We start from the raw sequence: 16,113 nt of genomic DNA, 5'->3' as shown, positions 1-16,113 counted from the left end.
AAATTTATAAGTTAAAAAATGGGTATGGTATTATACCGTCGCCTATGTTGATTTCATAGCAGGTTGTACAACTTCAGTAGTCATTTCTTCCTTGGTAAGCTTTACATTTTGGACAGATATCCAAGTGTCGTCTATATGTTGCTGTAGTGCCAGATCTAACTTTAGCCAACTGCTTCTTGCAATGAACACATTCAAGTTTTACCTTGTCATCAGGAATAGTCACTTCAACAAATTCCTTCCATACTGCAGAGGTCCTCTATCCAATATGACGATCCACCTCGCCATTGAGGTTAATGCCTTCATGTGCATCTTGCAGGTCCACGAGGTTAATGCCTTCAATATAGAGACAACATCAATAAAAATGGATAAAATGAACACCGAAAAAAAACACAAATCTAACCTGGGTGTTCAACAAAGATGTGCAGCCGTATGAACCAAATGGAGAGTGGAGTATGATCATTAGTGAGAGAAAGAGAAGTATTTATTTGGATAAAATAGGGTTAGGGTAAAAGTACACTATACGACAAAGCCCAATCCCAAGAGTGCTTATGTAACTTTAGTATGGTAATTATTAATTAATAATAATATATAAAATAAAAATATAGAATTTATATTATACAAAAGCTCGTTAAGGCTTGCGAGCTTAAACGAGCTCTTATCCGAAGGTTCGAGATCGGGCTCGTTAACTAACTGAGCTTTATTCTAGGCTCGAGATTGGGCTCAGACTCATTAAAGCTCGGCTCGTTTCGAGCGTTTATCGATCCAAGCTCGGGTAGCTCACAAATAGCTCGACTCATTTACATTCCTAGAAAAAATAGGACCAAATTTGTAATTCTCCGATATTTTCTACCAAATTTGTAATGTATTTTTTTAATCAACCTATCTATCTATTAATTATTTAAGTGATTATCTTCTTATAAAAAACTCAAAACAAATAAGAATGTATCAAAAACGATATCTACGATCCGATCTTTATCCGATTTCGATTATTAAAAGCCAGCCATGAACACCGCATCTCACTGCACGGTCGACATACTCTCCTTTTTATTTTAAGTCGACTCCCTCACTGTCTCTTTCAACGGCGTATAAAAGGGAAATCATATACTGCTTTTGAAAACATTCACTCGAATCTTGGAGCTTTTTCACTAAAATATAGGAGAAGATGAATAATCTGTTTCGAAGAGCGTCATCACAGGTCAGGTCCTCTTATTAGTTATTCTTCCCATTCATGCACGCAATCGGAATCGGAATCGGAATCGGAATCGGAATCGGAATCAGCTTATTACACGAATTAAAATCGAATATATGTCTTATTGAACTGTACATGGTCCTTGTAAAAATTGGTATTCTGCTATCGCTGCTGCTAATCTGATATCGGCTAGGTTTGATATTCTCCATCCTACTAGGACTAGAGGATATGTTTCAGATGATTAAGATCTTATTAGTTATGTTAATTATAAAATTTGTTGGATACCGTTTGTACTGTGGTAGAATATAAGGAGATTTGATTGTGGTCCAGTTACCTAAGTAAAGATAGACAATTACGATATGGATAATTGAAATTTTGGAAACGAGTATAAGGAATAAGATTCATGTTTGGAGCACCTTACCCTTTTATGATCTGCTGATTTGGTCGTCCTTTTTCAAATTCGTTTATACAGAATATTCCTTTGAATGCAACTTAATCTAATTACGATTATCTTACTCCAATTTCTCTGATAAAAGGTTTATTTTAGCTAAAAACATGTTTTCAGAAAAAAAAAATCTATTAGAAATCTTATGCACAAAAAATCTTTCATGTACAGATTTGTTCATACACAAAAAATGCTGGAGGTTCTAGAAGTGTCGTGGTGAGGTGGACTAGTACAGAAGCTGTACAAACTGCTGATTCTGCAGTTGATCATAAGGGGTATTATGTTATAACAATGCATCTTTAACACTATGCTTCAAAATATTGCATTTTCTTAAAAAAAAAAGTTATTATTTCTATTCCAATATCAGGTATAAGGGACATGACATGTTGGCTCCTTTCACTGCTGGATGGCAGACTGATGATTTGCATCCCTTGATAATACACAAGTCTGGGGTAAAGAAGATTATCAACATTTAAAACTATTGGAATTTTGTATATTCTATATATACCTATTGTGAAAAAGGTTTGATTCTTGTTATGATAGGGTTCATATGTGTATGACATCAATGGGAAGAAGTATCTTGATTCTCTTGCTGGTTTATGGTGCACAGCTTTAGGTATACACAAAACCCTTTTTTATGGATTAAACATTTTCTGAAAAATATTTATTTTTTATACTTCTTTTTGAAACTTTAGGGGGGAGTGAATCAAGGCTTGTTGATGCTGCAACTAAACAGCTAAATACTTTACCTTTCTACCACTCCTTTTGGAATCGTACCACAAAACCCTCTCTGGTATTTAGAAATTTAATTATTTATTAAAGTGGATTAATTTGAGTATATTAAAAGTTAAATCGTTTTTTTTTTTTTTTTTTTTTTTGTATTATCTTTAGGATCTTGCAAAAGAACTTCTTGAAATGTTTACAGCAAGTAAAATGAAGAAAGTCTTTTTCACAAACAGTGGCTCTGAAGCTAATGACACTCAGGTTTGCTTATGGTGTGTATAAGTTGATTCATAATTTTATAAATTTTTACTTCTCTCAATCATTTTATATTTTTTTAGGTGAAACTTGTATGGTATTATAACAATGCACTTGGAAGGCCAAACAAGAAGAAATTTATTGCTAGATCTAAATCGTAATATTATTTCTCAAAATTTATATCATATGCTTCTATTTCTTGCAAAAAAATTCATTTTTTTAATTTGATTTTATGTATTTTACAGATACCATGGGTCAACTCTCATATCCGCTAGTCTTTCTGGGTAATCTTTTTCTATATTCTACTAAATATTTAAAATCTTTATTGTTTATTCTTGTCAATTTTTTAATTTTTTTTATTATTTAAAAGTCTTCCAGCATTGCATCAGAAATTTGATCTGCCTACTCCATTTGTTTTGCATACTGATTGTCCCCATTATTGGAGATACCATCTTCCAGGTTTTTCTTTTTCTATAAATTTATTATTTTATTTACTTTTTTTAATCTGCTTAATTATTTATGAGTTGGAGAAGTTAAATAGGTGAATCAGAGGAGCAGTTTTCCACAAGATTAGCAACCAATTTGGAAAATTTAATTCTCAAAGAGGGACCAGAAACGGTAATTTGAAAAGATATATCTGTTACTCAAATATCATTGGTGGTTATTTTTAATGATATCACATGTTTTTTTTTTAATTATTTTTATTATTATTATTTCAGATTGCTGCATTCATTGCAGAACCAGTTATGGGAGCAGGAGGTGTGATACCTCCACCTGAAGGTTATTTTGAGAAGGTTGGATTTGTATAAATTTACAGATTTGCCCCTGTGTTATAGTTAATGTAAGCAATGACTCACTCTCACATGTGTTATATCTTTTTAACCATTATGCAGGTCCAGGCTGTTGTTAAAAAATATGATATTTTATTCATAGCTGATGAGGTAAAGTGGTAATTTTTAATTTTTAACTTTATATTTTTATTTTGTTGAGTAGTAATATGTAATAACATTTTGCAATTGTAATTTATAGGTAATCTGTGCATTTGGAAGAATTGGAACTATGTTTGGATGTGATAAATACAAGATTAAACCTGATCTTGTCTCCATAGCAAAGGTATAATCACTAAACATTATATAAATAAAAATAATTAAAATTAGATACAATAAAAAAAGCCAAAAAATTTCAGGCTCTTTCCTCTGCATATATGCCTATTGGAGCTGTTCTTGTTAGCACAGAAGTTGCAGATGTCATATCTTCACAAAGCAATAAACTCGGTAAAATCCAAAACCTTATTCCATCGGAATTGGTGATTCCCATCATTGTCTGGAATTACATTTTCCAACATTTGTATTCCTTAGGTATACTTGCTCATGGATTCACCTATTCCGGACATCCTGTAGCCTGTGCTGTTGCATTAGAAGCCCTCAAAATTTACCAGTAATTTCTTTCTTCACATCTTCAATAAATAATAATAATTATTATTGTCATACAATAAATGTTTATATATTTTCAGGGAGAGAAACATTGTTGATGTAGTAAATAAGGTGGCACCAAAGTTTCAAGAGGGTTTAAAATCCTTTTCCTCAAGTCCTATAATTGGAGAGGTATTCATTATATATTATTTTTGTGATTATAAAATGTAGAAAAAATACAAATGGTTTTATTAATTTTGTAGATAAGGGGAACGGGATTAATTTTGGCGACAGAATTTGCGGATAATAAATCACGTGACACTCCCTTCCCTCCTGAATGGGGTAAGAGTGTTTAGTTTAATTTTCTAATGTTAATAAATTACTATTGAATCCCTTACAATGTTATGTAATGTTGTTAATGTTTGGATTTACTAGGGGTAGGTGCGTACTTTGGAGCAGAGTGTCAGAAACATGGGATGTTAGTACGTATTTCAGGTGACATCATCATGATGTCACCGCCATTTATAATTACATCTGGTGAAGTGGACGAGGTATAGTCTGTCTCTTTGGATAAATGATGTTTAAAAAATATTTGAGAAAATGACAGATAGTTGACAATTGATTGTTGACTTGTTGCAGTTGATAAGCATATATGGGAAAGCATTGAAGGCAACTGAAATGAAGGTGGAAGAATTGAAAAAATCTCAGCAATGAGCACTACTTGACGATGATGAAAAGGGTAGTAGTATTTTGGTATAGGGAAAAAAACAATAAGCAAAAGATTTACGTCGTTAAATGGATATATTATAATAATAATATATACTTTTGATGGTGTATATGTGCATGTAATTAGGAAACGACATCTGTTAGAAAAAAAATTATTTGACAAGTAAACATTTTTATGGCTCTTTATTTGTTTGATTATCGTATGGGATGTAAAGTTCAAATTGCCTTTTAGGGAAGAGGGAGTCATTCCCTCCCAACTCACTAAACCTACTGCCACATCATTTTATCTATTTTATTTTTCTTCATATTTCTCAACCCACAACACACATAAACCATTTCTTTTTAAACCCATTCAATTAAAAAAAAATACAAAACAATAAAGGTAAAATCTTAATTAGCAATAGAGTTATCACCGGTACCACTCTCGCTTCAACGGATTGTTTAATTGGTTTCACTAACCACTTCATCATCTCTCTCTACTTTCTCTCTCTCATTTTCTCTTGTACCATGTGTTTTAAAATTTATACCTTACTTGTTTTATATTTTTTTTTTAATTGAGTGAGTTGCAAAAGATAAGATTTCTGTGTGGTGTGGGTTGAGAAAGATGAAGAAAAATAAGAGACAAAAATTGATGTGGCCGTGGGTTCGGTGGGTTGGAAGGGAATGACTCCCTCCTCCCTTATAATCGTAATAGTGATGTCCTAAATAAACTAGATTTGATGAATGGTGTAATATAGTTATTGGTGGTTAAAACTCTTATGCTAATGGTTTATATATTCTTATTATTTCAATGGATGCATATTTTGGTGCAATATCGAAAAGTTATAGTGGTGTTTTCATGTATATGGGTGTGTTGATTAGGGGTGTTCAAAACCAGATATCCGAAAATTCGGATATCCGAAATTTCGGATAGTGGATTTCCGATATCCGAATCCGTATCCGAAAATTCGGATATCTGAATTTTCGGATACGGATTCGGATATCCATTTTTTTTAATTTATAACCAACTCAAATAACTTAAACAATACCATTAATAGATGTTAGAATGAAGTGATTAGTTGCACAAAGTCGCAAAATGAAACCAATGGAAAAAACAATTAATTTAATCAAGTCAATTAATAAGTTATTCGTTGATGCACCAGTTTCATTCCATTAGAAACAAAAACCAAGCTTAAGTCAACAATTTCATGTTCCAAACACTAGTGCAAGTCCTTTTATAGTGCATATTTCTATATTATGGATAAACATCGTAAACCAAAACATCTTGAATTGATTAAAGACATTTTTATATTATTGATCAATATTTCTAATTACATATATATGTGTTGGCTAATATAATTAGAGTAGGTAAAATAATGTAATTTATGTTATCACACAAAGAATTATACAACGTAAATTAAAGAAATATCAAATGAAACAATGTAATATCTGTTATCACAGTAAACATATTCATCAACTCATACTATCTATTCTAATTTGAAACAAAAAATGTTAGAAAAAATAATAATATATATTTCGGATATCAGATATCCAAAATATCCGAAAATTTAGAAAATAACTATCCGTATCCGAATCCGAAAAACCGGATATCCGAATTTCAAATATCCGAAATTTCGGATAATTTCACTTCGGATTTTCGGATTTTTCGGATCGGATTTCCGGATACGGATTTTTTTGAACACCCCCTAGTGTTGATAGATAAAGTTGATTCTCACTTGGAATATATTTTGACGATATTGAGTGATGTGTGAAATTTTGGTAAGATTGTTGCATATAGTAAATAGATAAAAATGTAGTTGATGTAAGGATTTGTAATTTTTCTGAAATATCCAGGCTAATTTCTCAATTCATGCTTCAAATTTCTATATCAAAGTTAGGGCGTGTTCAACACGGAGCGTTTGAGAGCTTTTAACTTCTAGCGTTTGACAAAATGTTCCGTTTTGAACAGAAAGTCTCGTTTGGCACTATAAGCTTCTAACGTTTAGTTTAAATAAAACGCTCCAAATCCAAATGCTACTTCATGTAACGTTTAACAAAACACTACAAACTACAAGCTATCTGCTACTTGATGCAAGCTACCCGCTACCAGTTAGTTTTGTCGAACACACTCTTAGACTTTGGAAGCCTATTGAGTAAACTTGGAATTGACTTTTAAATGAAATTGGATAACCGTAATAACCCAACTCCAAAAAATCACTTTTAAAACCACTTAATATTTACAAGATGTATATGGGGATAAGAAGCGGTAATAATATTAATCAATTCAAAATCAAACCAAAATATGCAATACACATGTTTCTTTGTTTAACTCAAATTCTCTTACACTCAAACAAAGTATTTTTTTTCTAAAGGTCCAATGGTCCAATGACATAAATAATATATTAGTATCAAATCCAAAACCGGTTCAGAGGCCAGATAACAAATGACTACATTTAGAAAACATACGTTTCACATGAATCCATTAAATGGGCATGCAAAGTTCATCCCTTAAAATTTTATCTTACATGGTAACTTATACCAAAAAGTGGTAATGAATAATAAAAACGAGATTAAATCCCAAAAATGTTCGAGAATCACTCAAGTCAACCCATCCTAAGTGATATGCATATATAGGGTGCCTAAACCATTTTCCACGTCGAGTTCAATATTTCTCCAAGTGAAATACTCTTTTAAAATAGATTATATGCATGCAACAAGTTGCATGTAATAGCCATTTAGCATTCAAGAGTATTATTCTATAGAAATAAATCAAACATATTACAAATGACCAGGGACATGTATTATTGGTATTTAATCATCTTTACACTTCAAGCTTCTTATAACCACCTTACTCCACCCAAAATGTTGTATGAACACTTTCTAACTACCTATGGTAAATATGTGACATCCAAAATTTTACGCCAAATTTAAACTTTTCAAGCATAAATAAAACCAAATAGTAATTGTTTACAAAAGTGTTTTCAATTCATTATTCAATCAGAGTGTCCCAAAAGCCAGATCATAAGGATGAGGAGCGGTACGGTCACGCCTTCGCCTTGCCATGAACTCCTGAAGTACCTGAAACAATAAACTGAAAACTGTAAGCCCGAGGGCTTAGTGAGCTACCCCCAAAATACCAATACCACATTGATAATACCATATCCGTAATAATCAATCAATCAACATGCATACTGAGCCATCGGCCTGACTGGACCGCCCTACAGGGCCTACAGTCCAACTGAATCTATACCGAGCCTTCGGCATGACTGGACCGCCGCGTGGGCCTACAGTCTTCCCAGACCACTCATAGGGTGTGTTGGCCTTCAGCACAAAGCAAGACCGCCTCAACCCAAGCAACAAGCAAATAACCATGTGCGCATAACTAACATTTACTGACACATACAAACATCGAACATATCTATCTCACTGATTACCAAACATAGCAATCTCTCACAACTAGAGCACTGACCTAGCAGGTCACTAACATATCAATCCCTACGGATCATAAGAGCATAACATACAGTCTATCCTGATTCTGATCTAACATATCATATCCACATGTATCATACCATAACGATAACAACTAAAGGGTCGGCCTTGGTGCCTTAGACCCTATCGATATAGTGAGGATAACTCACCTTGCAGATGCCGACTCGGTAGATAAACTTCAACCCTCGGATCACTGCCACAAACTCCACCACCTATTACCATAGCATAATCATACCCATAAGTTCCCAATCCTTCAAGGTACCCCTTAAGGCAACTAATCAAACCCTGGTCAAAGTCAAAGTCATCAGTCAAGGTCAACAGTCCATGTTGACCTTGACTCGCCAAGTACCCCGACTACTCGCCGAGTTCCTTGAAGTACTAACCCACTCGCCGAGTCACCTGAGTGACCCGTCGAGTTCCTTTGGTTTACGATCGAGACCCTAAGGCCACTCGTCGAGCTTCCTTCTTGCAACTCGACAGTTACCCGCGCATACATAAGTTGGGGCAACCTCATCCGACTCGTCGAGTTGTTCGTCCACTCGTCGAGTCTACGACAATCTTCATTGGGCTCGCCGAGTTGTTCTTCCAACTCGCCGAGTTAATGCCTATCTTCATATGACTCGCCGAGTCGACCATGCGACTCGCCGAGTCCTTTCAGTCCTTTTTGCCATACAGACTCATTTGAGCCATGCAGCGGCTCCAAACTAAAGATCCAAGCTTCTAAGGCATGCTTTTCACGTAAAGTTGCAAACTTTACGTGCATGCATAGCTACAAAGGCTCTTAATGTCAAATCCAAGCTTACAATGGGGGTTTCATGTTCAAAGAGGTTTCATTCACGCCCAAACCAGAAACTTTATGACTCTAGGACTTAGGAAGGGTCCAGATCTGAAGTTACAACTTCAGATCTAGCCCATAGCTCACCAAATCAACTCAAAATCCATAAAACCCTAAAACACAACCAAAAGAAAAGAGATCTAGAAGGAAAGGGAAGTAAAGATTGCAACTTGATACCTCCAGAAGATGCTGGCTGAGGTAAGTTCTGCTTCCCACACCCTCCTTGCTTCAACTCCTTTGCTCTTCAAGCTTTTCCCTCCTAGCCAACCTTCTTTCCAAGGCTTAAATCACACCAAGAAGAGTACCACACGAATTAGGGTTTCACTGAGCTCTCAAAGACTGTAAAGAGGCCAAAGGAGGCTGAGGCTCCTTTAAATAGGGTGCAAAACCCCGGGATTTAGGGTTTCAACTGCCATCTCCTACTCGTCGAGTCCCTTCATGGACTCGGCAAGTAGGTCACTAATCACGCGATCCCACCCCGCTGCTACTCGACGAGTAGGGCAACCAACTCGTCGAGTAGGACTTAAAACCAAATAACCTTTTATTTAAATCCATACCTGAGAATCGGGGCGTTACAATTCTCCCCCACTTGAACTAGACTTCGCCCTCGAAGTCCCTTGGGATAAACAATGTCGGGTAATGCTCACGCATCTCCGCCTCCGGCTCCCATGTCCACTCGGATCCCCTCCGATGTTCCCACTGCACCTTCACCAAAGGTATTTCCTTGTTCCGAAGGATCTTCTTCTTCCTTTCCAAAATGGCCACCGACCTCTCCACATAATTCAGGCGCTCATCGACCTGAATGTCGTCCAGTGATACCACTGCCTCCTGGTCCATGATACACTTCCGCAATTGCGAAACATGGAACGTGCTATGAATCCAGCTAAGTTCTTCCGGAAGCTCCAGCCTATAAGCCACCTTGCCAACCCTGGCAATGATCCTGAACGGCCCAATAAAACGGGGACCCAGTTTTCCCCTTTTCCTGAAACGGATCACACCCTTCCAGGGCGAGACCTTTAGAAGTACTATGTTACCAACCTGAAACTCTAAATCCGATCGGAGTCTATCAGCGTAACTCTTTTTCCGACTCTGAGCGGTCTGCAGCCGCTGTCTGATCTGCTGGATCTTTTCGGTAGTTTGCAGAACTACCTCTGTCCGTCCCATCACCCTGTGCCCAATCTCACCCCAGCAGACTCGAGTTCTACACTTCCGACCATACAACAGCTCGAAAGGCGCGGCGCCAATACTGGAATGATAGCTGTTGTTGTAGGTGAACTCTGCCAGCGGTAGGTGAGAATCCCAACTCCCACCGAAATCAATAACACACGCCCTCAACATATCCTCGAGGGTCTGAATGGTCCGCTCGCTCTGACCGTCGGTCTGCGGATGGAAAGTTGTACTAAAGTACAGCCGCGTACCCAGTTCCTTGTGGAACTTCTGCCAAAAACGGGAAGTAAACCGGACATCCCGATCGGAGACAATGGAGACTGGAACCCCATGGCGAGAGACAATCTCGCTGACGTACATATCGGCCAATCTCTCGGCCGACGAACTCTCCCGTATGGCCAAGAAATGGGCACTCTTGGTCAATCGATCCACGATGACCCATATAGCATCAAGCCCCTTCGCCGTTCTCGGCAGCTTGGTAATAAAGTCCATCGTGATATGTTCCCATTTCCACATGGGAATCTCCAGGGGCTGCAATTTACCATGCGGCCTCTGATGCTCGGCCTTGACCATCCTACAAGTCAAGCACCTCTCGACGTACCAAGCGATTTCTCGCTTCATGCACGGCCACCAGTAGCTCAAACTCAAATCCCGGTACATCTTGGTGGCCCCCGGGTGTATAGAAAAGTGAGACTTATGAGCCTCCTCCATCACTGTCTACCGGATCCCTCCGGACATCGGGACCCAAACCCAACCGTGTCGGGTCAATAATCCGCGGCTATCCTGAACAAACCGGGCGTTCTCGCCCTTAATCCGCTCCATCTTCCAGTTCTCTGGTCTCATGCCCTCGACCTGAGCATCCCTAATCAAGCTCACAAGCGGGGAATCCACCGCTATCCTCATACACCTTGTCGGGGTTGACGACCCAGCTGACTTGCGGCTCAAAGCGTCCGCAACCACATTCGCTTTACCAGGATGGTAAAGGATCTCACAATCATAGTCCTTGACTACATCCAGCCACCTGCGCTGCCTCATGTTCAGGTTCGGCTGATCCATGATGTGCCTCAAACTCTTGTGATCCGTGTATATAGTACATCGGACCCCGTATAGATAATGCCTCCAAATCTTAAGAGCGAAAACCACCACTCCCAACTCAAGATCGTGCGTAGGGTATCTCGTCTCATGCAGCTTCAGCTGCCGCGATGCATAGGCTATCACCCGTCCCCTCTGCATGAGGACCGCCCCCAGACCTGTGATGGATGCATCAAAAAATACTACGAAATCCTTGACTCCCTCGGGGAGCGTCAACACTGGCGCCTCACACAAACATCGCCGGAGGGTCTCAAACACCCTCTGCTGCTCAGGGCCCCACCGAAAATCCACCCCCTTCCTCGTTAGACGAGTGAGGGGTACTGCAACCTTGGAAAAATCTCGAATAAATCTCCGGTAGTACCCTGCTAATCCCAAGAAACTCCTGATGTCGGAGGGAGATTTCGGAATCTCCCACTGCATAACCGCCTCGACTTTGGCCGGGTCGACCAAAATCCCCTCCTGGTTAATGAGATGTCCGAGGAACTGGACCTCTCGTAACCAAAACTCACACTTCGAGAACTTGGCATACAACCGTTCTCGCCTCAGAACCTCCAGCAGCTCCGTGAGGTGCTCCTCGTGCTGCTCTCGGGTCTTGGAATACACCAAGATATCATCTATGAACACAATGACCGAGCGATCGAGCATCGGCCTGCAGACTCGATTCATCAAATTCATGAATACTGCTGGCGCGTTGGTGAGCCCAAACGGCATCACCACGAACTCGTAATGACCATAATGAGTCCGAAACGCGGTCTTCTCCACGTCTTCCTCCCTCACCCTGACCTGGTGATACCCGGATCTCAAATCGATCTTGGAAAACCAAGATGCACCCTGCAGCTGATCAAAAAGATCATCTATCCGTGGGAGTGGATAACGGTTCTTCGCCGTTAGCTTGTTCAACTCCCTGTAGTCGATGCACATCCTGTGTGCACCGTCCTTCTTCCTGACGAAGAGGATCGGTGCTCCCCATGGGGAACTACTCGGACGAATAAACTGCTTACCCAGCAGCTCCTGCAGCTGAGATGACAACTCCTGCATCTCTGGCGGTGCCAGTCGGTACGACGCCTTAGCGATAGGGGCCGCCCCCGGCACCAGATCAATCCTGAACTCCACCTACCTCTTCGGAGGCACTCCAGGTAACTCCTCCGGAAACACGTCAGCAAACTCTCTAACCACCGGGACCTCTGAAACTGAAGTCTGATCCCTGACCCGCGTGTCCACCACACACGCTAAATAACCTACACATCTGTGCTGAATATACTGCCGAGCCCTGGCGGCCGAACAAAACCCTGATCCTACTCTGGTGCCCTCACCATATACCACCAGTTCTCCCCCACTTGGGGTTCGAACTACTACTCGCTGTCCCTCACAGTCGATCATGGCGCCAAACCGGATGAGCCAATCCATCCCTACGATCACACATACTTCCCCCATGGGAATAGGAATCAAATCTATCGGGAATGATACCCCGAAAATCTCCAGCTCGCATCCCCGGTAAACTGACGAAGCAGAAATCCCGTGCTCGTTGGCGATCGAAACTCGCAACGGACACTCAAGCTCATCTACCGACACACTGAACTCTCTACTGAAAGTCTGAGATACAAACTACCGACTCGCCCCCGAGTCAAATAATACCAATGCAAGCAAAGAGTTTACTAAAAACGTACCTAAACACAGGCACCAACGATGAGCACAACATAGATAAAATGACTGAAACAGAAAATAGAAACATACCAGCAACCACATCCGGTGCTGCCTTGGCCTCCTCGGCCGTGAGCTGGAAGGCGCGCCCCTGAGCCTTCGGAGGCTCCTCCTTGACTGACCTCCCATCCCCAATCCTCAAAGTAGCCGGTGTGGATCCCTGCGCCGGCTTGGCGGCGAGCTGCGGGCAGTTGGTCTTCACGTGACCAACCTGATGACAATGATAACAAATCCTCATATTTGCTGGAGGGGCGGACTGGCGACAGTCCCTGGCATAGTGCCCCTCCTTGCCACATTTGTGGCAACCACCTCCTGCTCGACAAATCCCTGAATGACCCCTGCCACACTTTCCACAAGTGCGGCTCTGCTGACCCCCGGTCCGAGTATCAGCGGTCTTGGACCGCTTAGGTGCCGGCTGAGACTGTGTCGGAACCTGACGCTACTCCTTCAACTGCAGCTCTATCTCCAACTCGCGCCGCCTCGCGGCTTCCTGAAGATCCAAAAGAGTCTCACAACGTTGCGTAGCAACAAACTGTCGAATATCAGTCTTGAGCATACTCAGATAACGAGTCATCTGAGACTGCTCTGAAGCAAACTCCGGGCAGAACATAGCCCTCTCCGTGAACATACGAGTGATCTCCATCACTGACTCCCCATCCTGTCTCAATGTCAAAAACTCCTGAGCAAGTCGCTCCCGCTCAACATGTGGAACGTAGCGGGTGCGGAACATATCCCGTAACTGCTCCCAAGCAACAGCAGCTTGCTGATCATCCGTGTACGACCCTGTCGTCAATCTCCACCAGTCCTTTGCCTCAAGCCTCAGCAGGTTCAGGGCACACCTGACCTTCTGGTCAGCAGGGCATGAACACGTGAAGAAATATCCCTCCACGTCAGATAACCACCTCATAGCCCTGATCGCATCCTGTGTACCATCAAACGTCGGGGGCTTCGTATTATTGAAGTCCCGGTACTGGAAACCCCTGTTGGCTCCTCCTCCAACCCCTGCCGCAGTTACATCCGAAGTGGCTGCAGCGGCAACTGTCTCTGCTAGAGCTGCATATCGCTCATCAAAGTACTCGACCATCGCGGTCTTAATCGACCCAAACATCTCTGGCAGCTGCGCTCGGAACGCTGCAGCAATCTCGTCGTGCATAATCTCCCGGATCCTGGCATCCAACTCCTCGGTCCCTATCTGTACCACTGGCTCAGGTGCTATTGGCACCTCTGGCCTCCGTCTCCCGATCCTGATCCTGATCCGGATCCGGTAGCAACACGTCTCGTCAACACCATACTGAAACATATATTCAAGTCATCAGATAAATAACATAATATCGGGAGACCAAAACCTACAAACCCTAGGGGTTGTGACTTCCTTGCTACGCGTATGGGTCCTGTGCTTTCGGTAGTACGGGCCCATACCACCTTCCACACCTACCCATATTTGTCTCAAGTATCACCACAACACCCTAACACTATCATCAACATAATATGCGCTCAACCCTTACTCCTAGGGAAACATCACCCATCCCACAACTGATCTCATAGCTCCTCACAACCCACACATCCATGAAACTTTCATCATCCCCTGCAGCGCTAGTGTATGCTAGTTGCACATAACGTTGGACCCAATAGACTTTCGAATATACAATCCTACCCGAAGGCCGAATCAACATTCTCAGGCTATAAGGTCTTTATTATGCACAGCCGTGATGCATACACTAAACATCTACAGTTATGATGTCAATTCCATATACAAGAAACCCTAGGCTAATAGGCATCATATAATCAGCCAAATCTATAATGCGATTCCTGAAGATCCCTAGCATAACACTAGCATGCTGTTCTAACATATCATAATAATTGTATGGTATTTTGGGGTTTACTTACAGGCTCCTGCTGATCGTACCCTCTGCATCCTCCATCCTTTATTTTGAAAACCAATTTAGAATTTATTTCGAAAATTTCCTTGATTTGAGATTGGGTTCACACGTGTGTTTCCCCAATTCACTCAAACCAAGGCTCTGATACCAACTTGTGACATCCAAAATTTTACGCCAAATTTAAACTTTTCAAGCATAAATAAAACCAAATAGTAATTGTTTACAAAAGTGTTTTCAATTCATTATTCAATCAAAGTGTCCCAAAAGCCAGATCATAAGGATGAGGAGCGGTACGGTCATGCCTTCGCCTTGTCATGAACTCCTGAAGTACCTGATGTTGGATTAGGTGTCTAAGCCCATAACTATAATTGGTATGTACTTGAATTGACAGCAGCACAGTCCTTTTGGGTTGCCCTCAACCTAGCAACTGGACAAGGAAATTATGAAAGGAGAGATATTAATTTATAAGATTAATAAATTAATATATATATATATATATATATATATATAAATGATTTATTAATATGTTAATGGATTAATATATTAATTAGAAATCATTATGTTTAATTAATTGTTAGCCAGAAATTAATCAGAATTGATTTTGGGGTTAAAAGAATTAATTATAAGGTGCAGGGACTAGTTTGCAATTATCTAATAGTTGAGTGGAAGGCTCTAGAACCCCCTTGGAAGAGGGTGGATGAAATCTTTAGGGGAAACCCTAATAATTTCGTCCATAGGGGCTTGGATAAGGCCCTTGGGTTTGCTTAGGCCCTAAGCAAAGGATAATTAGGGTTTCCCTTAAACCCTAGATCCCTCAGCTATATAAGGAGCCTCCTGGTTCATGTTTTTGGTCACTCTTTCTTTTGAAGAAACCCTAAGGCCGAGATTTTGCATACTCCCTCTCCCCTCTCTCTTCTACTTTCCTTCTTGCTAGTCATTGGGTGTGATTCCATTAGAGGCATTACACTTGTGGTGCTAAAGCTTCCAAGAAGATCAAGATCAAGATCAAGGGAATATCAATTGTTTGCTATAACAATTGAAAGGTATGTAAACCCTAAACCCTAGTTTGTTAATTTCGAAATTAGCCTCTCTCCTCTAGGGTTCTTGTTTTGCAATTCAAAGTTGTATGTTCAATAGTTAAAACATAGATCCAAAGTAGGTTGCATGTGAACTTAGGAATTGTTTTCTAGTTTATTTGTTGTACCTAAAACCCATCAGTG

General features: G+C 40.4%; 1 protein-coding gene across 1 annotated transcript; it reads left to right on the top strand.

The window, feature by feature from the left end:
- Positions 1-1,002: 1,002 nt before the first annotated feature.
- LOC145159856 (gamma aminobutyrate transaminase 1, mitochondrial-like) lies at positions 1,003-4,948 on the top strand. Its single transcript, XM_079078900.1, has 19 exons — positions 1,003-1,195; positions 1,806-1,909; positions 2,002-2,086; positions 2,178-2,250; positions 2,330-2,427; positions 2,526-2,618; positions 2,696-2,769; positions 2,858-2,896; positions 2,983-3,071; positions 3,154-3,230; positions 3,332-3,406; positions 3,506-3,553; positions 3,642-3,725; positions 3,799-3,886; positions 3,971-4,049; positions 4,126-4,216; positions 4,288-4,366; positions 4,460-4,575; positions 4,664-4,948. Exons 1-19 carry the CDS (start codon positions 1,163-1,165, stop codon positions 4,736-4,738), a joined length of 1,500 nt encoding a protein of 499 aa, XP_078935026.1. The 5' UTR covers positions 1,003-1,162; the 3' UTR covers positions 4,739-4,948.
- The last annotated feature ends 11,165 nt before the right edge of the window (positions 4,949-16,113 follow it).

Source organism: Lactuca virosa, chromosome 2 (genome assembly GCF_052849685.1).
Source record: "Lactuca virosa cultivar CGN04683 chromosome 2, Lactuca_virosa_CGN04683_v6, whole genome shotgun sequence".
NCBI lineage: Eukaryota > Viridiplantae > Streptophyta > Magnoliopsida > Asterales > Asteraceae > Lactuca > Lactuca virosa.
This window is presented reverse-complemented; position numbering and strand designations above follow the sequence as displayed.

Bases quoted from the DNA above. Each gene is read 5' to 3' on its own strand.
- LOC145159856 (XM_079078900.1), top strand. From the start codon at position 1,163: ATGAATAATCTGTTTCGAAGAGCGTCATCACAG. The intron at 4,367-4,459 runs GTAAGAGTGTTT...TGGATTTACTAG, and splicing joins TCCCTTCCCTCCTGAATGGG to GGGTAGGTGCGTACTTTGGA. The intron at 4,576-4,663 runs GTATAGTCTGTC...GACTTGTTGCAG, and splicing joins CATCTGGTGAAGTGGACGAG to TTGATAAGCATATATGGGAA.